The 23,418-nt window shown below is 36.9% G+C and overlaps 1 protein-coding gene across 28 annotated transcripts in view; it reads left to right on the forward strand.

Moving 5' to 3' along the window:
• Positions 1–23,418, forward strand: part of EPB41L2 (erythrocyte membrane protein band 4.1 like 2) — a 105,926-nt gene that overhangs the window by 80,837 nt on the left and 1,671 nt on the right. For 2 of the 28 annotated variants that reach the window (XM_088161790.1, XM_088161791.1), the window contains exons 12-25: positions 29–201; positions 1,639–1,820; positions 3,362–4,009; positions 5,944–5,976; positions 6,198–6,260; positions 9,031–9,177; positions 10,541–10,642; positions 13,276–13,419; positions 14,394–14,447; positions 14,658–15,218; positions 17,063–17,185; positions 17,680–17,778; positions 19,825–19,905; positions 21,098–21,236. In XM_088161790.1, coding sequence (XP_088017916.1) covers positions 29–201; positions 1,639–1,820; positions 3,362–4,009; positions 5,944–5,976; positions 6,198–6,260; positions 9,031–9,177; positions 10,541–10,642; positions 13,276–13,419; positions 14,394–14,447; positions 14,658–15,218; positions 17,063–17,185; positions 17,680–17,778; positions 19,825–19,905; positions 21,098–21,205 — 2,518 coding nt within the window. In that variant the 3' untranslated portion in view covers positions 21,206–21,236. The remainder of the gene's footprint in view (positions 1–28; positions 202–1,638; positions 1,821–3,361; positions 4,010–5,943; positions 5,977–6,197; positions 6,261–9,030; positions 9,178–10,540; positions 10,643–13,275; positions 13,420–14,393; positions 14,448–14,657; positions 15,219–17,062; positions 17,186–17,679; positions 17,779–19,824; positions 19,906–21,097; positions 21,237–23,418) is intronic. The other 26 variants (XM_088161802.1, XM_088161801.1, XM_088161796.1 and 23 more) reach the window with 26 other exon arrangements.

Raw genomic sequence — 23,418 nt, forward strand, 5'->3', positions numbered from 1 at the left:
ACTGACTTTCCTCATGTTTCCCTTTTAGACTTGTATCACCGGAGCAGCCTCCAAAAGCGAAGTTCCTGACCTTGGGTTCCAAGTTCCGCTACAGCGGCCGTACGCAGGCACAGACACGACAGGCCAGCAACCTCATAGACAGACCAGCTCCGTACTTCGAACGCACGTCCAGCAAACGTGTTTCCAGAAGCCTGGATGGAGGTGTGAACTTTGACATACTTTTTCAGCGTTTTGGTTACATTATGTGTTGTCACTCTGACCTACCAACATTCAGGAGTGTTGACATTACAGATGGTCAGAAGGTCATTGGACAGTTTCAATTTCTAATGCCACTTTAGGTACTTGTCAGTGTTAGGTGACCTAAACATTAAGTTCAGTCACTGCCTAAATGGTATGGCACTGCTGTGAATATATGGAGTTCTCTATATTGGGTGTGTAGCATCTGTGTACACTACTCATACCTTTTTAAGGCATAGGCACACACTATAGGCTCTTAATAAAATTGTTTGGTAAGTGGCATCTTTTGGGATCTAGGTTGTCCTGAGGGTCTCTAAACAGAAAATGCCGAACCAGTTGTTTCTTAGAGTTTTCCATCATTTTGTTCAGTATATTGCTATCCTAGTATATTTATTTAGTACTTCAGTGTTTTGTTAAAATTTTTTACATTGACTTTGAATAGCTAAAGGGCTTTTTGTCATTACTGGTATTTGGTCTTTTTGAGCAGAAAAACCTTCTGGTTTTCTTTATTGGAAACAGGCGTTCTTTCCAAAGGTAGATATAGCAGTCTGTGAGAGATGTAGAAGCACATGTATTACTCAAAATCATTTCTACAATAATGAATAATAGAAAAACACTTCAGCAAAATAACATGAAGCTTGACTTAGATTCAGCCATACACAAACAGCATTCACTGGAATAAAAGTGAACCATGACAGTGATGTGAGTTTAGCTACAATTGAGCTGTCAATTTCATCTTACTTTCTTAAAAAATCTTTTACTTAGAAGAGTTTTACTTCTGCAAATATTAATTCTCTGTACTATGACAAATGAACGAACTGTGACACCTTCTTGGGAAATCTACCAAGTCTTACCTTCTGAGAACTGAAGTAAAAATATGAGGCAAAAGTGCTTGCACCAGTATAGCATGTGATGACTTCTTGTGGCAACCAAAAAATCCATCACCACATCAGTGTTACTGAGTCTGGTTTGTTCCTCTTCTTCTTTTAGCTAGAAACAATTTGAATTCTTCACAGCTCTCAACAGTTTTATAATCAAGCCTCTCTGGCATCCCTTGTGCATCATCTACAGAATTCAGGCACGCAGGCACGTGTATTCAGGTCCTACCTTTCACTCTTACAGAATCATCAGAGTCAAAATTTTGAGCATGATGAGATTGTTCTGAAAGCAGCTTTGTACAAAAGGATCTGGAGACTCCTGTGGAACAGGTTGAACACAAGTCAACATGAGAGTGCCCTTACAGCAAAGAATGCCAACTGTATCTCAGGCTGTATTAGCAAAAGTGCAGCTGGGACATCACAAGAAATTACTGTTCCTCTCTATTCAGTACTTTCTGAGACCACACTTGAAGTAATGTTTCACCTTATCCAAATTAACCAAAACTATTTTGTTTTCTAATAGCTCCCATGGGTATTTCAGACCAAAGTCTTCTAAGAGACTTCTCTGCTACTGGAGGGCAGGCTGCTGCAGATAAAATCATTGATCTTGAAGGTGCTGGTCAGGCCAAGTTGAAAGAAGGTGGCAGAGAAGAAGATGAAAGTCCACTCAAAACTCCACAATTAGAATTGACTCAGGATGGAAAGGTATGTCTGACTTACACACCAAAATTATTTATTCATGGGATGTGTGTGTCCATGTGTGGTTATTTAGTGTCTATCAGTTGTGAGTGTCATACAGAACGCTATATTAAAATATTAAAGGAAAATTGTCAAGTGCTTTCTTTAAGTGTGTTTAACTTAATGTAAGTGTATGTAAGTAAAAGAGAATACAAACTTCTAAATGGCACTGACCTACAGTTTGTTTTATTGCTATAAATCTAATTTAAATGCTCAATAAGGCTGCATGAGTTCTTGAAAAAAATGTTTCAAAGGGTAAATCATATTTTATTCACTTTCTTAGTTTGTTTAGACTTAAATAAAAATGTTAATATACCATGGTTGTGTACAGTCTACAAAGTTGGATATATTACGATTGAATTGAATTACCATAGGTAACAATTTTGTTTGCAGAAGTACTTCAGCCTTTAAAAACTTGTATGTGGACTAAGGTATAGATTTCTGTGAAAAGTCAAGTATGATTTATTCTGTGATCTGTTCCTGTTGCAAATGTTTGCTTGTCTTGTTTGTTTGAGCTACTGGGGGAATAGGTAAAAAAATTAAATTTATGTTTTGTATGATTTGATGTAAAAATTTCCTCCCAAAGTACCAGGTAAAATCTGCTGCTTTCTCTCTTGGAGATAATTTCTATTTCAGCAATTCTCCAGAACTAAGTTTAATATTTAAATAGTAATTTTATCCTGAAACATTTTTGCAAGTTAGCTACCCATTTTATTCTTAGTGAGACTGCTGGGTTTCTCTGTGCAGTTCATATGTTCCCACTGCATTCAAGTGTAGGAAGATAACAAATACCACGGCTGCATTTTTTTTTGTTTGCTGGCAAGTTGAAATAATTTTGAAATAAATGAGAAAAAAGGCACACACTGTTTCTTTATGGGAGAAAAATGGTAAAATAAATTACTGTGTTTTGCCTTTGGGCTTGGTAAAATGGTGATTCTCCCTCGTTTTCATAGTGGTGTATCTTTCAATATTTTGAACCAAAACAGTGGTGGAGGGGAAGGCAGTATTTCAGGAAGGTGTTCTAGGAAGCTGTTCAGTACGGTTTTGTTACACATGCTTATTCTGTGAACAGCTTTTTTTCTTTCCCATAGTGCAGATGCTTCTTTTCCTTTCTGGTTCTCTTTAAGTCTTAAAGAAAACAGTTATAAACACAAGAAGTGCCAGCTTGTCTTTCGAGTACTGCAGTGTCCTCTGACCTTTCTGCCAAAGCTTTGAATGTCTGTCTGCTTCCATCTGTTTTAAGTGACTACTGCAGTTCAAAAGTGCACAGTTCTTTACAGCCTGAGAACAAAACATTTGTAATGGGTTCCTTTCATAATCCACAGAAGTAAACAAGTTGTCTGCTTGTAAAAAACAGCAGGATTTTTATTTTTATTTCTATTGCGTTAGTAAAGCTATCCCTTCTTCTAAGTATAAGTTTTCACTAACTAATAATTTCTCTTTTTTCCCCTCTTCATGTGCCTTCAAACTTGCATTTTTGTTGTGCTTTCATTTTCCACTGTGCACAGAATTATTTTCTTCAGCTCACTCACATATACCCGTCATCACTGCCCATCCATTCTGTGTCATCCCATCTCACAAACTTGTCTCCTGTCCCCGAGATCGACATGCTTTCAGATATTTCAGAGGAAGATCCCTTTGAAGAGCCCTTTCTTACCATTCCAGACATTTCAGAGTGCAATTCCATGGAACAAACACCAGATCATAATAAAATCAGAACAGCTTCACCAATTGATACCTTTGAATCTATGAGACCCCTAGCTAGTCGAGGCTCCCCTGCTGTTGAGGGAAGAATCCATACAAATGACTACAAAAGCACTGAGCTGTGCGTCTCATTCAGCTTCTTCAGATGCTTTTCTTTTAGTTTCCGTTCGCTGCTTGATGAGGATGGCTATATTACTTTTCCTAGCCTTCCTGATGTTTGCATTTCTTTCCTCCCACCTGGCCTTCAGCACTATATTCCTATTACCTCTCCTTCCTTCATCCCCTCTTTTCTCCTTGTCTTTGTCCTGCTTCTGTCTGCTTTCCAGTCTATTCCTTTTTCGCTCACATTTTCCCTTCCTCTCGCTCTGTCCCTCTGCTACCTGGAGCCTAAGGTGACTTCCTTTAGTAGCTCTAATGGCAATGACCTGAATGACAAAGCAGAGGAAGAGGAGGTGTGTAATTTTGCTGCTTAAATGTTGACACTTGCACATTGCATTTATGCTTGTTCTCACAAGGCTTGCTCAGTTTTGCACACTTCCTAGTTTAGAGGTGTGTCTGTGTACATGCCTGTAAACACATATATAAATACACAAATGCACATGTGCATATCTCTGTATTTTAGCATTACTCATTTGTGAAAAATTGCCATTGTGGGATTTTTAGTCAATAGATAGCTCATGGTTTTTCTGCCTAATATCCTACAGCATGCATATCTCATTGAATGCCACATTAATGAGCTGCAGGTGGACTTGGATTGTAGTTCAAAATGTTAATGAGCACATAAATCTGAATAATGAAAGTGCTCTGTGTAACAATAGATATGTTATTTGATACTATTTGCAAGTTCTATTTGCACTGTCAATTGGTTTTAAAATGCCTGTCTCCTGCATGCATTGACTGGAATGCACATCTCTGAAGTTCTGTTTAGATCTGAAAAATGAAATTCCTAAAAACTGAATTCAGCATACTGCAAATACTTTAAAAATCAGTGTTTTGTTATTCCAGATTTCAGATATTTCATCTATACAAGGGTGTGTGCGAAGCTGAGTCTGTCCAAGGCACTTTTTCATTTTTTACATGCTTTGATTAATCTCTATCAGCACTTGAGACTGATTTCATTCATTAGCTGGGATTGAAGGTTATGTCAAACAGTACCATTGAAGTCTGAGCATTCTTTGGAATACACTGCTAAAATGTACAGAAGCCTCAGTCACACCAGGATGTGTTGCTCTGATCATCTGGAGTGGCTGACAGACTGCCTCCTTTCCTTATGTCTCCTGCACATGTTACAGCAATACCACCAGGAAAAGGTCTTCTATTTTGATCCTCAAAGAAAATATTGAACCAAATACTATAGAATCAAAATGGAGGAGGATGTGTTTAATGTTACATTTAACAAAGTTTGCTAAACCAATGTACATATTAAAGACATGCTAAATATGTTACAATGGCATTACAATACCAGTCTAAGTATAAAATAATGAAAAACATGACTTTAAGATTTTCTCAATTTTCTGTACCCTAATTCAATCAATAATTTGTAGCATAGTTACAGAAAATAGAACCCCAGATAAGTCAGAAATTAATAAAAATGTTATATGTACCACATCATTCACACAGAATCCAAAATGCAACAGTATGAGCAGTAAATCCATCTTCAAATTTTTGGACTTGCACAGTGTTTACTTGTAAATGTATCTTTTCCTAAGATTACCAATTGATATTTGTACTTGTGGAAAGACAGCCAGGAAGTGCTTCACTCTTTAAAGAATGCTGTTCCTTAAGGCATTCATTACTTGGAGATGAGATATGAAGATTAGCTACAGAAAATTACCAACAGAATGAATTGCAGTTTAAGAACAAATGTATTCACTTAACAAGGGGGGTGTGTGTATGTGTGCAAACAGTTCATCCCAAGACAACAACATTCCTAAAATTTAGGACAGTTCGTAAATACAGTGTTTAAGTATTTAACTTGAACCCTAAACTCTTTTCTCAAAAGAACTCCTGGATTAGATTCCATTTTCCCATCATTCTGTTGCAAAATTTAAGTCGCTTACCATAGAAATTATGCATATCATTTTTCTTTGTTACTCATTCTTAAATTTTCACCTGGGAAACAATAAAAAGTTCAGCAAGAAAGGGACACAGTGTGAAACTTCCATTTTTCATGCCACTTATGCCAAAAATTACTTCAGCCATTCTACAACAATGTAGGTGCAAGAAGACCCAAGTCGCTTAATTTCGACATCTGGGGCCGAAAAAGTAAAGGTCTGTAAAATCCAGCACGCTTTGCAGCATTTACAAAGAGATGAAGCCTCTGTATCAGTCTGTAAGCCAACATTAACACCTCCTTTTCTTGATAATTTGCCATGCGTTCACACAGGTGGAACACGAAGAGGAGGAAGCACAGCAGAAGGTGCTTGGTTGTTCTTTTACAATTGAACCTGGCTGTGGCTGCCTGCCTTGTTAGCACCCTAAATTTTCTGTGGGTTTTGTTTGAATAGTGCCTTTTCACCTCGCCATTTTATTTCCTTTATTTAACTGTCTGATTGTAAGGGTCCTTGTTTATTTACTTGCTGGTCCATTTTATGTTCTTTATGTTTTGTTTTGTTTTGTTTATGTGGCTCAATTTCACAGATCAATTCCTTGAGAGTAGACGGGGAAAATATTTATGTCAGACATAGCAATTTAATGTTGGAGGTTTGTATGTAATTCAAAAAGTACTCTCCATTCTCACGGGCTGCCAGGCTGCATGGGATGGGAGGTCACCTGCAGGCTGTTATGGACACACTGCATGAAGTGCATGGGGAAAACCGGCTTGGAAATGCTGCATGTTACCATTCTAGTTTCTGAGTTTAAACAAAAAACAAACAAATGCAAAATACCCACAGCCAACCCTCAGCTTGAACACTGAATGTAAATTTGTGTATTTTTGCTAAATGTTTTCAAGGTGGCAACTGGGAATAATAGCCCTATTTAGATAGAGCAGACACATGGATGCAATTCATAATTCTAAATGGATTTTTGTGCATTGCACCTCAATGTTTGCATCTTCTGTTGAGTAGTTTCCAGCTTTTGCCAGTTTAATCAACCTTCCTCAAATACATTAGCTGAATAAATAGAGTTAGTAAGGGGCAAGCAGTAGAAGTATAGAAAACTAATTCTGCTTCTGACACTGGCTTTAGGAACATTGAGAAATTATGCAAGGATCAGATATTCAAAGGGAATGTTTGGATATCTTCTGAAATATTTGCTTTATTTTTTCCTTTTCAAATGGAAGTAAATTTTGCTTCTTGAAGGTTGGTTTTCATTGCAGATGAGCAACAGCAAAGAGCTTTGAACAATATGTTCATGTGTAGTGCATTGTCACTGAAGTAGAGATTTTTATTTTAACAATTTTCATATAGATTGCTAATCTTAATTATTTTATCAGAGACTGTCTGTAGTTATCAGTATCATTTAACTTGTGGTTAATAACTTAAGCTAATAACTGAGGATGTTTTTAAAAAATGCTACTGGCGTCTTTATTTTATTCATCCAGATGGGGCTATAAATAATTCCCTTTGTCACAGAAACGTGGTTTTTTAAAAAAATCCTTGGTTTTGTTCAGAATAAGGAGATGTGTGAATCGCAGTAACCCAACTAATGTTTTATGGCTTTTTGCAGCTTTTGATCAGTACTGAAACTTTGCTTGTGTATAACTCACTGAAGCACTGAAAGTGTGCATTGCATAACTGTGCTTTGATCAAGTCCAAGAAATGTGCCTTGTGTCAAGCCAAGACAGGTCTTAAAATAATGACAGGATTGTTACGAGCTTCAGTTGTATAATAGAATGCCTTTGGCATAAGATTTTACTTCACTCAGGAAATACAAACTTTAGGGGGACATATTTAATGTCTCAATTGCTAGTCCAGGATGAAAAGTGGTCCTATGACAATACAAACCTACTGAGTTGCCAGAAGGGAAGAGGTTCAAATGTTCAAAATGCATGCAGGCTTATTCCAGGTTAGGAAATAGATGTGCAGCACTAAACCCTTACAGGGCCTGAACATGCAAGTGAAAAGAAATTAGAAGCTAATGAGTTTGGGATGTGGGTTTTTCATGACTTAATGTGAAGTATCTTTGCATGGCAATCACTGACAATAACAATCCTAAACTAAATTAAATGGTAGATTTCAAAACATTCTGCTGAAAAGTATTCAAAATCCTTGTAAAAATTCCAGATTCTTTACCTACATAATTATTTCTGATTACATTCTTTTGACAAAACTTCCTTAATAATTGTCTGCATTGATAATATTTCATTTCAGTCTTCAGTCTTTTATTTTAGTTCTTTAATAAAAACGGATCTGAGACTTAAATTCAAATATAACTGTAGAATACAACTGAAAAAATATTCTCATGTTAGAGTAAGCATAAGCAACATGGGCTTTTCTTGAGACCTGGAATGCTGGAAGGAGGACAAATTGTGAACGCAGGGCAAAATCTGCTTTTCCCACCAAATCACAGCCTATATTTACAAGACAATGAATTCCCAAGGAAGCTAAGCATATATATTTTTGTCTGGTTAGTAGAGCAGTTACATTTTGGCATAGCTCCTGAACCTTACCTCTGCCCTGTAGCTGGTATAAAGTGAAAGAATACCTTGTAGTTATTTGATCCAAGGTGCTGCAGTTTGGCCTCAATGGTCATGACAAAATCTCATTTGGTGTTCACGCTGTGGTGTCCCCTTTGGTACTGGTCTATGGAGGTGCAATATAGATCTTTTTTCTTTGGTACTGACATGCACAAAAACTATTCCTACTTCTCTATCTGCTGTCAGGCTCTTAAAAGTAAAATTTGCAGGTAGCAGGTTTCAAGTCTTTAAATCTGATTCTTCTAGTAAGTTTAAGCCTGCATAGAGGCACAAGAAGTTGTCCCTCTGAAGCTAAGCTAGTGTTAGCTGCTTCTATATTTGGCCTTGAGTATTGTGTTCACAGATGTAGGTATTTTTCATGGAGCTTGTAATATCAAGAAAGATGCATTTTTATGCTCCTTGGGTGAAACTATTCTTTCTTACAGCTATCTTCAGTTATGTTAGCTGTGCAGTATCCTGAAACATATGCTTCTTACAAATTTTAGCTGAAAGCAAACAGTTCCTGGAAATTATTGTTTCAAAGGGCTAGTAGTGTCATATTTTGGATGAAAGTAGCTCTTTGCTAAAAAACCACATACAGCATTATTATCCTTTGCTTTAAAATATGGAAGAAACAGTGGATGAGTAAGACCTTCACTAAAAAAAAAAAAAGAAAATATTGATCCCTTACAGCCTTAAACATTTTTATTTTGAGGCACTACAAAGGAGGTCACCATTTCAGACACAAGGCACTTTTCTTGGTTTGGTTGCTTCTATTTCTTTTTTTTTTTTTCAGTTAAGTTTGCTTTTGTTGTCGTATTTTGTCCTACTTTGTTTTATGTTGCGGGTTGCTAGGACCTGGATAAGACCCAGGACGACTTACTGAAACACCAGGCTAGCATTAGTGAGCTCAAGCGCAATTTCATGGAATCCACACCCGAACCACGCCCAAATGAGTGGGAAAAGCGGCGTATCACACCTCTGTCCCTACAGACACAAGGGGTATGTCACTGCACACACCTGTCTGCATGCCTTTCCATACAACCCTCCTATGTCATACAGCAAATGCAGTTTGTCCTCCAGGTTAACAGTTTATTTGTCTGATATAATATTTGTTTATACTAAGTATACATTAACTTTTTTACCGTTACTATCGAACCTGACTTTAATTAGTGGGTGGAATTTTATTCTTCTACATGAACAATTGAATTAGAAGAAAACAGAAGTGATTGCAGCATTTTCCTGTATGTTAAGGATATCTTGAATTTCACTCTGATTTACATAGATTGATAATTTTTCAGTGACAGTAGAACTTTTCCTTCCTTTTCTATATCTTTACCTCTTCATAGACAGCTTGTGCATAAATGCACACACAGTGTTTTGTTTCAGAAGGACTTTATGTGATCAGTTAACTTACAGCGTTGACTTCAGGACACATTTAATGTAGTTGTTAAAATTTACCTATCTTAATTTCTCTGTAAAATTAATTTATCTACTTCTCTTTACCTCTCCTGACTGAACCTTAAAACAGCAGTATGGAATACAGTTTTTCTACAAATATCACCCTCAATGCCTGTAGCAAGAAACCTACCCAAATTCTTCATGCTGTTGTGAAACTTTTAGTTCTACTGGGTTATCGGCTGTTTCTATCATACAGTAGATGAGTAAATCAGTCTTTTAAAGCAATCAGTTTGTTGTGTTGTTGTCCTTGTCTATCACCATCGTTCCCACCCTTCCTTCCTTAGATGTAATATTATCCTATCCCCTTAAATTCTCCAGCTTTCTTTTAGTCCACAGAAAGGTGAGCTTTCAATTAAGCAGGCATGATGCTACAAAATTATTTTTGATAATAGGACATTATTTCAATAAGATCTGTAAGCGATCTGAACTGTGAGTATGTGCATACAGAGAACACAGCAACTAACTGTGCATCACTTCTTTATTTTGTTAATTTCTAGTTACTGCCAAGAAATTCCTCAAATTTCTGAGTAGTACCTTAATATTTCTACATATAATGATATATGCACAGATATATATATGTTGGTTATATTTTCAAACATTCATGACATAGTGATTCATTTAATACCTATAAATATATTTTTGGTTGAAAGAGACATTTATGTAAGAAGTGTAACTTAATTTCTATTACATGGTTGTGTGTATTTTCTGTGTTGATTTCTTTCTCTTGAAGTTGAGGCCCCTGCAAGTTATTTTTTATCTGGTGGTTTTTGGTTTGGGTTTTTTTACTCATCTAGTATGTTCTGTCAATTCCAGATTATTTGGTTTCATGTTTATTGTATAGTGTGTGTCTGTCTCATTGCTTGTTGATGATTTACACTGGTTTTATAAAATGAAAACCAAATAGAAAAAAGGAGACCACATTTTCCAAGTGAAAACACTGCCTGGGAAGGAGAAACAATGGATTCAGCCATGGATTGCTGGAGCAAAACCAGAGGAAACCAATAAGGTGGCTGCCCTGAAACCTGCTGCTTTTTCGCTGTATCTGCTATGGGCTAGCTTGGTGGCTTGGGCACTTCTTTCTTCTTCCTTTTTTTTTTTTTTTTTTTCCCTTGATGGAATTAACTCTTTTAAGCCAGTACTGAAAGGAAAATGTTGAGTTGTAAACCAGGATCTCTGTGTTTATATGTGTATAGATACACATATATATGAATTACAGCAATATTTTGCTTAAACATCAAACTAACCATGAAGTTCTGAATGGCCACTGAAAAGAAACACAGTTTTTCACTGGAAAATTACTGTATTTGATGTGACTAGGATGACAGCAAAACGTGTATTTTGGTTCTACATGGAAATAATTGTTTGCAGTTTTGACACTTCACACAATAACTTTTCCTTTGTGTGTTCACTGTGTAATCATTATTCAAATCAATAATGGTGTGTAAGCAGCTTCATTTCAAAAGCAACCTCTTCTGAATACCTCTGCACTTCTGTACCTCTCTTTTCATTAAGGAAAAGAGGGAGGTTTTGTCCCTGATAATATCTGTGCAATGAAAAGCACTCTGACTAGTGGGACTAGTAGAAGTGTGATAGTGATGATGAGTAGCAATTGTGATGTTGCTTTTTTACATCACTTTTGGTCTATTAGGTTAAAATGAAGCTGGCAGTCCTATTTCACTTATATACATAAATATGACGTTTGGGGAACTGTATTTCCATCCTGAATTATTTGTTGATGGATGCCTGTTGATCATTGCCTTTAGGATAGCTGAATAATAGATGAGAATAAAGCAGGGACACCACTGCTGATACTCTTTTTCTTCTTTTGCTTCAGCAAAAATGCTTACAAATAATTTTTGTGTCCTAAAAATGTTATTTTGGGTACATCTCATTTGTGTCACTATACTTCTAGATCCACCATACTCTTGCAAGTGCACAGCATCTGTGACTTAATTAAACAAAAACTGACACATTGATATATATGTTACAAATAGGATAAATATTTCTATTTTATGGATACCTATGATATTTTTTTCTTTAATGCATCCCCCACAGCTCGTAAACAGTAGTGTGTATGACCGTGTACCAGAAAAATTTGCCAGGAATTTACACACAGGCTGATACAAAATTGATGAATTCTGCCTATACATTTAATCCTTTTACTAAATGCTCCGAGGAACAGGAGTTACATTGTCAAACCAATTGTATGACTGGGGTTTTCATTTTAAAAGACTGGAAGATCCAAAAATTTGAAGGTGGGAAAATGCTAAAAGATGGGTGGTATGTGCCTGTCTTTAATTATGCATACAAGAGGGAGCAGGGATAGAGAGAGATGCACACAGTCTGACCAATTACCACATAAAGATTTTGGTTTCCCCCTGCCTTTTTTTTTTTACTGCTTTGAGCGATCAGAAAGCAAGGTACAAGAGTACAGTGAAAGGAGGATCATGAACATTTTTGCCTTTTGATGTAATCTGTTAATAGAGGAATGTTTCTTGGGTGTTGTAAACTAGGGAAAGAAAGTAGGGGTAAGGAACACATTGCCCTAATGGATATTCAGTGTTGCATGAAGGCAGATTTAATAACTTGCATTCCTGTTAACTCTTCTGAGCCACCATTCAAATAAACTTTTAATTTTAGTGTAGGGGAAAAAAACCCAAAACAACAAGTTAGGGGTTCCTTTTCTTTTCCCTTCTCTGTTCTCGTGCATGCCATCCGCGTTGTAGCGTGCATACAGTAGCGTGGTGTAACCTCTGTCGGTTCGTGCTCCACATCTCTGCCGAGTCCCCACGGCTGCAGCTGTGTGCATGGCACCTTGGCACTCTGACACGGTTCTCTGCAGTGCCCTTCGGGAAGGCTGGAACCTATCTCATGAAATGTTGTCAACGTGTGTGTTATGTCTGTGTTATGCATTTGTACGTTCTTGGCTTTTTACATTAACCTCTTTTACTTCTAACTTCTTGCCAGAGCTTGTGGAATGAAAGCTGGAATACAGAACTGTAGCCTTTCCAGAGGCTTGTATCCACGTGGACTTCAAAAGTGTGCTTAACCATACAGATTTTTAGCCGTAGAAAATAGACCAGATTATAATGTAACTTATGCTTTAAAGCACTGTGTCACCTTTCATGTATGTTTGAAAAATACAAGTTTTCCCACTAAAATGGGAAAGCAGATTTTTAATCGACATGAATTTGCTTAAGATATTTAAGTATTTTTTATATATATCATTTATTATAAAGAAGTGAACTAAGTGAACTATTTAAACATTTCAACGCTGTGGGTATGTATTCTAAGCAAGTATGTCTGACAGCCCTAGAGCTCTGATCCAGCTGGGCTTTAGAAGGTACAAAAAATGGATTTTAAAAGGGAAAAAAAAAATCCCAGTAGTAACTACGGGGTTAGCAGCTAAGTAAAGCGTGCTGTTTGGGCAGTCCGTGTAAATGTCGCTGTGTAAATGTCGCTGTGTTGTGTATGGTGCAGGCGCAGCCCCAGCGCACGGCTGTGCTGTGTCCGTGTCCCCCTGCTCCTGCCGTTGCCTTTGTCACGTCTCTCTCTCTCGCCAGACCTCTCCCATTGTAGGTGGCTGCCACTCCGTCCGCGCTGTCTAATTCTTTCCTTTCCCTTTTCTGACCCGTCTAGAGCCTGGAAGAGGAGATAACCTCCATTTTGTTTAGTAAGGAGCGCTTCGGCGCCGGCACCAGCGGGCCCTTCGCCGCCGCCAGCCCGGGGCCAGCAGAGGGCGCTGCGGGGGAGCAGACGGGCGCCGCCGCGCCGGGGCCCCAGGTGCTGCTCGGGCGCGGGGCCGGGGCCCGCCGGGGACGGGACGGGTCCCGCCGCGACAGGGACAGGGATAGCCACAGGGACAGGGACAGGTCTGGGCTGCTCCCGGGCTGCGTCCCGCCCTGCCTTAGAGCGGCGTGCCTGCCTCCGAGCTTAGCTGCATCTGCAGCACGCCAGAAACAGGGAGGAATCGGTGCTGGGCTCAGCTTACACTCCGTAGGTGCTGCGCTAGGTAAACAGCAATAAAAGCTAGGATTAAGTCACAGATGGTGTGTTGATTCTTGTGTTTTTTTTCATTTGAGCTCTTAATTTTTCTGCGGACTGTTCACTAAAAGTCTGTTCGATTAAAAAAACTTAACACCCTAATACGTCATTTGCTGCGGGCTTTCAGATAGCCGTCATTATTTTGTTATGGAACAAATACTAGTATAGCTGCTTTAATATCATCCTTTTGGCTCCAAACTGAATTCTTACAGGACCTTCTTGGAAATCATGTATTGCTATTCTGACAACATACTACCTTAAGGAGTCTTCCTCTCATTAAGTTGCATAAAGTAAAAGACCAAAGACAAACAACTAATGAAACCCTGCAATAAGGCCCTTTTTACAACTTTTAAAATTATGGCAAACTGGTAGTAGAGCATTATTTTTTCTGTTTACTTTCGTTTAATGTTACTTATTCTTAATTCCTGATTTAACTGAGAGAAATAACTGCCTCGGTAGCATCACTGGCTAGTGTATTCATGCTTTTTATTTTCAGGCTTTCATAATTCAATTCTTACACCAATAATGACTTCCATAATTCTTACCTACTTTTGATTGAATATTTCGATGAAGTGTAAGGCATCTTGCACTGAGTATGTAGCATCTCTCTAGTATCACGTGTATACATTCTTAAAAGCTTGCTTGGAGGATGTCGCAATGTTAAAAAGGGTTATGCATTGATTTTTGTCCTCTGATTGCTTTTTGTTTCACAGAGACATGCTTCCAGAGCAGAAGGGCCTTGTACTGGAGTCAGCGATGCTGATAAGGTTCTGCAGATTTTTTTCCATGGCTAAATTTGGCTCTAACTCTTCCAATCCATCTTCATTCTTTCCTTCCTTCTTTTTTTCAGTTAACCATCACAGCCATCTTTTGTCTTCCATATGACATGAACCAGCTATCAGCTAATTTTATTTTCATCATTATAATTTATTCATATACTCTACTTTTGTTTATCCTCATCCGTGTTTTTTGTGCAGAGTTCACATGAGACTCTGGACATAGTGGAGGAGAAGAAGCAGGCAGAGTTTGGGATAGAAGAAACACTAGTCGTAGACGAAACCAACAAAGGGAAAATGCAAGTTGCCACTGATGCTGGGGAGACATGTAAGGTGGAGCACGTGTCAAAAAAGGACTCTTCATCATTGCCATCAGATAGTAGCAGCAGCAGCAGTAGTAGTGAGAGTGAGGATGAAGAGGTGGGAGAATACCTGCCACATCATAGGGCAATAGAGGAAGTCATCAGGGAAGAACAGGAAGAAGAGGAAGACGTGAAAAGGAAAGAACACGAAGAAAATATGCAGCATGTGGAAGCCACACCAGAAGGCAGTAAACTAAATGTACCAGTTGAGCACACACAAGTTACAGCTGAAGATTTGGTCCAGGAAAATACAGTTACTGTAGCTACAGAAGAGAAGAATTTGTCAGAGCAAATTAAGCAAGATTTAGGTGAAGAAAAGGAGGAGGAACAGCTGAAACTCAATGGAGATGTGTCTCATGTTGACATTGATGTTGCACCACAATTAATTTGTTGTTCTGAGGTAAATGGTAGAACAGTATGACGACTAGATTAAGCAGAGATATTTCTTGGGGTGAAAATATACCTGCCTTTCTTCTTCTCCTATTCCTCCACTTCTTCTGGCATCCAACAAGATTCAGATCATTTGGAAGGGGAAACCACTGATGAGCAGTGAAATTCTGTCTCCTTCAGTTACGGTTTCTGACTTTTTGCTAGAGCTGAGTGAAAATCACCAGTAAAGGCAAACCTTCCGAAGACTGAGATATCTTTTTTTTTTTTTTTTCAATCTCCTCCATATTTTATATGCACATACATAATGTGTATTTATTATTTACATGTTTCCAGTGTTTTAAGTCTTGTCTTGTGTATTTGTCAAGTGTTTTTGACAAGTTCATGACATGTAATTGTGATTGGAAAACTACTGCAAATTGAAATTAGAAAGCACCTGTCAAAAATTTTTGTTCCTTTTTTCCCCCATACTCACTCACTGCTTTTCTTGCCTTTTTTCATCTCCTTCAATAAAACGTTATGGATTTGTAGGCTAGAATATGTATGGCTAGAAATTGCATAGGTGAGAGCACTGCACTGTTAAGTGGTGAAGCTCATATCACCATGTTTCCATGAAGTCTTCTGGTGCAGTAGATACTTAGGAAGCATGCATGGGTTCCTGTCACGACCAGTTGTTTTAAGCCAAACAAGGTTGAAGAGTCCATTACTAGGCAAATGATAAAGAAGCAGAAAGGGAAAAAATGAAAGTCAGACAATATTTTTGTAAATTTGTCATGATCCTCAGCTGAGTTTTCCACCAGTTGAGTGGGTTTTTTGTAGTTCTCTACCTGCTTGTTCTTTTAATGGTGACAAATTTTTTTCTTCTCTTTTTAATCGAAACAACTCAAATTCTTTCTTTTGTTGTCTTCTGCATAAACAGTTGTTCTGATTAATGACATGAAAGAATTAGTTTATTAGACCTTTAAAATTTGCAAGTACCCACACTTCCTAAAAGCATAGATAGTTTGGAGAAAGGGGAAGAAGAGCAGCTGCGTGTGCGAGCATGGAAGAGTGTTTGGGTTTTTACCCCTGGGATTTTACCCTATGTGTATTCAAAATCAATATAAGATAGCAGCTGATGCAGCTAGAATAATATCAAAAGGCTTTAGTTCTTAAATCTAATTAAAATCTGCTCCAATAAGATAAGTAATGAGTTCACTAGCTTACAGACCCCAGGTTAATTGCTTTGTTTGTGATATTGCAGAGAACACCACTAAACTACAGTTTACTCTAACTTGTTGAAGTAGCTTCTTAGAATCTTTGTCAAAAGAAGTCATTGACTTACAGAAGATTTAGACTGTGTAAAATCCAGTTTTCAGAAACTTTTCTTTTCCAGAAGTAATAAGTATTAAAAAGTTAAACTTTCATGGAATTTCTAGTCCTGATTGCAGACAGAGGAGTGATAGGTATTTTCCCAGATTAGTTCAAATACAAAGTTTATCTGTCTGATCTAGCTATCCATTTCTTTATGCAAACTAAGATTTTTTTTTCCACAGTGATGCTTTACACATTTTCAATACATGTGTTGTAGCTTTATTTTAGCAATTGCTCTTTGATGTGTACTGTTGGCTGAAACACTGAACTTTGACAAGATTATTAGGAGCTTAAATTTTCCTACAATGCTGTGGATATCCTAGGGGGCTGATGTGTTAAACTTCATTTCATTTTTCTTATTTATTGCATGCTTTTTGTATGGGAAGTCAATCAAATACTTATCTTACTGGTATGCTTTTCTTGAGCTTTTGGTTGTGTTTTCTTGGTCCACTTTACAAAACTTCTTCTGTCTTTTGAATTGATTGTTTATTTCTTGCATCACAGCCTCCAGTAGTGAAAACTGAGATGGTAACCATTTCAGATGCCGCACAGAGAACTGAAATCTCCACTAAAGAAATTCCAATTGTTCAAACAGAAACTAAAACTATCACATATGAATCTTCACAGGTACAGTGACTGGTTTGTTTGCAATCTTACTTTTATTCCAGTTATGTAGATTAAAATAGATAATGTCCAAAAATGCTTTTCAAAAGCATATACTTTTTTCCTAGCAGATAAGATTATACATTGGCTATGAATTAGGTAAGTGAAATGTTACAAAACCGTATTACTTAAGAAGTTCTAATTTTCTTTTTCTATATAAAGACTTAGTTGCTGTCTGCAAAAGTATAACTCACTTTAATCCATTTTTGTAAAATTAATTAAAATATCTCGTTGCTCCTGAAAGGAACGCATAACTGTGAGCATGAATTCTTCACAGGAGCAGGTCGTAATAATAGCCTTACCTGACTGTAAACTTGGATGGCTTCTATTTAGATTTCAGTTCTAGTTGAATTAAAGAATGTGTTTAGTAAGAAAAGTAGCCTTTTCTCCTGTGAAAACGAAGTTTTTAAAATGCCAATATACAATAATTTTTTTTCAATTTCTTTTTTCTCTTAAAGCTTGATGGCAATGCTCTTGGTGATACCGGCGTGCTGGTGAGTGCACAGACAATTACATCAGAGTCCATTTCTACTACCACAACTACACACATCACAAAGGTAAAATATATTTCATGTCTTTCTTAATTAAAAAAGACACCTGACCCTCAAAACACAATTTTACTTGAAGTTTCTTGTATATCTGCTAATTCATTGAGGAAAACTAACTTGAAATGGAGGGAATACATTCCAGGCATGTGTGAGAGTTAAATCTTTCTGTACAGATTTTGAAGACAGAAGTCCTAATGAATAAGCAGGAATATCTAGGAATAGGCCATGGAAAGGGAGAACAATATAATTCATGTTTTTTCAGTAGCTTATGTAGGTCTTATTTCAATGTTTGACAAATGATTATGTAACTAAATTTTTACAGTTTCAGTCCTGTCGTCATCCACGGATATGCTACAGAATCTTTGCTAGAGTAACTAACTTGTCTGAGTCCACAGGAGTCCTGCTAATGGCACCATGATGAACTGAAACAATATTTCCCAGACTTTGTGTTGATCTTCCTTCTACGTTTAGGGTCTATTTTAAAACAGATCATTCTGTTAGATTATTTTGCAAGTGTGTTTGGGTGCTGAATTATTTCCTCTGCATTCCATGCTTGAAAAGGAAAGGAAAACAGTGTTAACAGGAAATATCTGTTTCATGGAAAACATGAAACATGTAATGTTTCGTGCCAGAGTGTGTTAGAACTACCAAAGCCTGATAATGATTACTGTTATTACTAATTTATGCAAATATTTGTCATGTTTTAGGCAGGCCTAAACAGCACTGTTATGAACTCCTCTTTGAACTCTTAGCATATTTTTCTAAGAAAATTACAGAAAGCATTGTTTAGGGTAAAGGAAAATGGAAGAAGGAAACAAAGTCTGAATTCAGGATTCTCTCCCCCCCGCCACCAAGATACAGAAGTTTTACAACATGACAGAATTGAAAATAGTTCACTGCTCACTGGATATATTTTCTAAAGATTGAAATATTCTGAAGATTGAAAATGGTATGCATAAAATGAGAGTGGAAGAATAATGTTGGAAAGTGAGTCACATGAAATAAAGTAAGATTGGAATTAAAAATGCATATGTTAAAAATGCATTTGTTATAAAGACTAGTCAACAGATCCTTTTAAAACTCCTGCTCCTTTTAGGACTTATTAAGCCACCACCATTTTAGGAAAAAATCTTTATTCAATGAATTGAATCACAGTTTTGCTAGGAAGTGTACATTTTCTTGTCAAATTCAGATGTCAAATAGTCTTGCTTCTTGGAAGGAACAATTAAAGAAAATGGTTTCAGTCTTATCTTCTACTGAAAAATTACTGGAATTAGCATGATGCAGCAGATCCTTACCTTTTTTGAATTGATGATAAACAGTCAGTAACAAGATTGGTTGAATTTCCTAAGCTGATTTTTTATTTTACATTGCAAACTGTTTATTACTGATGAAGGAACCTTCTAAAATAGTTTTAATATTCTAATGGTGTTTTTAAGAAAGTCGTCTTGCCTCTTTCCTAGTGTAGTCAGTGTATCTTAAGTGGTAGTTTATTCTTTTCTCATACATAGGCTGATTTAAAAGGCAAATAATGTTACTTCTGTGAGAATTTTTTATAAGCTAAAGTATTCTAATCATTAGAATAAGAAGAAAAAAAGCACAAAACTATTCAGCAGTGTGAAATATGCTGAAAATATCCAGTGAAGGTCCTTGAATGACAGAACTGAAAACCAGATCGTCTTTGTATTTAATGGCATAGGATTATGATTGTGGAGAGGCCCATGACAGATGGGTTGAAATAAAAGACTCCTGGAATTTCCATGTTGCCAGATTTATATGGTGGAAGAAGCTGGAATTACAGTTTTCCAAACATGGGCTTTAGTACCTGGAGTAATTCTTTGTTGCTTGATTTTTATCAAGTTTAGCAATTGCTAGAGGGTGACCAACTGCATAGCTGAAAAAGGAGAGGATGATTTATCACTGAACACATTTGCTACTCATTGCAACTCAGACACAGGGATCTATTTGCTTCAGTGCAACAGAAGGTTGTGCTTTGTGGAAATATGGAATAATTACAGGGATGTTTTTCTGGTTTTATTTTTCTGACATCTGTAGATGGTAAAAGGTGGAGTATCAGAAACAAGAATTGAGAAGCGCATTGTCATTACTGGAGATGCAGATATTGACCATGATGAGGTGAGTATACAAACTTAACACTTAAAATGTGTTTTGTAGTCTGATGAGATCTAAATGATGTTTCAGAAATCTGAAGTAAAAGGAAGGTAGAAAAATTGAATAAAACTATATAGAAAGACCCTGAGACTGTTAATTGTGGCATAGTTACTAAGCAGTTGTGTTTTGCTATTAAGAAGCCTTTTGAATATATGTGAAAGAAAAACAGCATTTGTAAATTTGCATCATAGATCATGTGAATGGATTTTTGCTATTTTTAGAGGGATTACTCTTTTTGGAAGAGACACAGTTTATTTAGTGCAGCTTTTGTACTGGGAGAAAAATACTACTGAAATAATCTTATTTTGATATGCTTATCTGGATAGATGGGAGTCTACTGTATTTCTGCAGCATCTGAATGCAGTGGTCATTTTGATTGAAAGCTTTGAAATACATTAGAATACATTGACTGCTTGAATTTAAAAATTAGATTTTGGCCAGTATTTGTAGAATTATGTGTAACAAAAGTAATTGTTGATCTGCTGCAATTGTATGTAACTTTTATCTCCATCAGTACTAAAGCAGTATCTTACAATGTCTTAGAAACTAAGGTTAAATCACTTCTACATGCCCAATTAATAAGGCTGAATTTGAGCTCTATGCAGGAAAATAATTGAGAAAAGTCAATTATCTAGTCTTTGTAGTGATGATTACAAAGAGGTTTTTTCATCTAAGAAAGTATAGTAACAAAGGCAATCAAAAGTCATAGGTTAATACAAATGGAAAAGCCTACCTTGCAGTGAATACATTTCTAACTTTATGAAGGCTTCATGAATCATCATGACAGGTTTCAGTTTAACTTATGAATTGTAATATATTGGGAGTTTTCAAGGAATTTATTTTCACATTTTGATTTGTGTCCAGAAAGTGTCTTTTGACAAGTTGAATCTGTTCTTGAAACTTGTAATTAAATGTCAGGGCTGCTTAGCATCATGCATGGATGGCTCTTGTTTGCCTTGACACACGCTCAGTGCACTTCAAATGTCTGGAAAGGTCACAAAATAGCTTTTCTGTACCAGACAATTGATCTCAAGTCCAGGAATTTGCAGGTCTGAAAAATTATAACCAAATTTTCTAAAGGTACTCTCCCATTCTCTGGACCCACATGAATGTCCTTTTGGTTTTGCTAAGTTCTATATTTCATATATATGTGCAGGCCCTGGCACAGGCAATCAAAGAAGCCAAAGAACAGCACCCTGACATGTCTGTGACAAGAGTGGTGGTGCACAAAGAAACTGAACTTGCTGAGGAAGATGAAGACTAAAATCAAAAATGCCCTCAAGCAAACACTTCAGGTAAGCTTATGTATATAATTAACACAGGAAAACTTGGCATCAGCTTTCTGTTGCATTTATGTCTTTTCAGCTGAAAAATAATGGGGCATCTTTAAGATAGGCATTCACAGAAGGATGAGTTGAAACAGGTGCTAACAGAAGAATTAGTTATTAGTGTAAGAATTTTTATCTTAGGTGTAATTTGACATTAATTTCAGTTGCAGAGGTTCCTGTATACGTCTCCCAGTTTTGTCACAGTACACTCACGGCATTTCCTACAATGTTTGGTCAAGTTGTTAGAGTTTATATTGAAGTGAGTTTGGGTTATTTCTGCAAAATATGGAGGATGTGTCACATTTTTCTGTTTACCTGCACAATTATAGTTCTTGCCTAGCATCTTGCTTGTTTAGTGGGAAGACTGTGTAGTTTCCAGTAGTGAAAGGACACACTTGGTCATTTGAGTTTAGTCAGCTAATCCTTAATCTTAAACACACTGAAATTTCTGGCCTTTTATCATTTTCCCAGGCAAGAAGGTAAATGTATTGGAAGCTCAAGTTTTAAAGCCTTTTATCAGTTGAAAAAGCTATTTGAAGTCATGTTTGTTTATTGGGCCCTCCTTTCTAGGTTGAGAAAAAAAAAAGAAGGAAAAATGCACAGTACAGTTCTCCTTCACATATTCAATAGAAAGGTCGGGATGAACACTGAATAAATCTGCTTTGAACTCACTATAGGCTAATGTCTTAAAGCTTGGTAACCATTTGGGGGTGCAAAGCTTCAGATTTCCTGTGTTTGTCATGTTCTTTGTATGAGACTCAAGGTTCAGGTTTTTTCAAAGTTGATGGTTTTGTTAATGGTAGATTCAGATTCAAGAAAAAGGTTTTATTAATGGTTAAATGGTTATATCAATGGGAAAGATTTATAAAGAAGTAAACTTTTTAAAACCAGTGGTTTAAGCCTTGGTTAGGAGACCTCTGATTTTTTTTTACTGACCAGCCTCTGTATTTAGATAGATTGATGAAAAGCACCAAAACTAAGAAACGCTGCACATATGTCTGTTTTTTCACTGTACCTTTATTTCAGCATTCATTTGGGTTTGTTTTGTGGCTTTGTTGCTTAGTGGCACTGAAAATGAGTATAACATATGCTCCAGCTTTGGTTTGAAAGCACAGGAGAGGACAGGGAACTGTACTGAACTGTGAGATAGGGGCTGTTGATGAGTCCCCACATTATAAATGTTCTAGAAGGCTTGGAAAAATGCAAATCACGTTTGTGAGAGCTGTTTGCAGTAAGGAGAATGCCTGTGCTTCGAGTGATTTCACTGGTCCCTTGGTACACAGCAACATTAAACATGCACACTCAAACCACCCCTTGCATATTTTCAGCACTTCCATCACAGGATCTAAGGTAGAAAGATACACTGAGACAGCAGAACAGATGGTTTGGATTGCAGGGTTTTACTATTCGATGTGCTACCATCACATTTTGCATTCATTATTAATCAGTGTGAATTTAAAGGTCTTGGGAGCAGGGATTGCCTCTTCTCTTACACGTGTGTAGAATGTGCCTGTTTCTTCATGCTACCTTAATTCAGAGTAACTGTTCAACGTGATCTATCCCATAGAAGTAATTACATCTTTTGAGAGGGGACTGGGTCACAGAAGGAAAAAATTATCTTGGCGGGTTTGCACCACGTTTCTAGATTAGTGGCCAGCTGCAAAGTTTATTCTGTTCCTTCATCAAATATTTAACTACTTTGTAAAAATTTTATTCAGTATATAAAAAGCATTCAGAGAATTCCTTCTATTGTCTGAGATGGGCTTTTTGTTTGTTTCTTTTCTTTATATATATATATTTTTTTTTGCTCTTTTGAGAAACGTGCACATTGTGGAATAGTTGTTCACAAAGGGCTGGAGTGTGTCAGATGTTCTTGTCTGAGTTTGCCAATTGCTTTGCAAGTTTCTGGTCTTCAATGCTTGTGAGAGAATAAAAGAGGACATTTCTCCATGCTACTTTTGTGTCAAACCTGGAGGTTTGCTTGACTGATGATGCCATTCAGTTAAACTTCAGGGGAAAAAATTCAGTTATCTAAACAAAAGAAAGCCACCTGAAGTGCCTTGAGTATCTGTCAAGAGCCTTTTGCTCTCCTGTGCTAAGGCAATGGAGTCATGCAATTAATTTTGCATAGCTGTTTCTGAGGCAATGA

This window comes from Sturnus vulgaris, chromosome 3, assembly GCF_052056855.1.
Source record: "Sturnus vulgaris isolate bStuVul1 chromosome 3, bStuVul1.hap1, whole genome shotgun sequence".
Taxonomy (NCBI): domain Eukaryota; kingdom Metazoa; phylum Chordata; class Aves; order Passeriformes; family Sturnidae; genus Sturnus; species Sturnus vulgaris.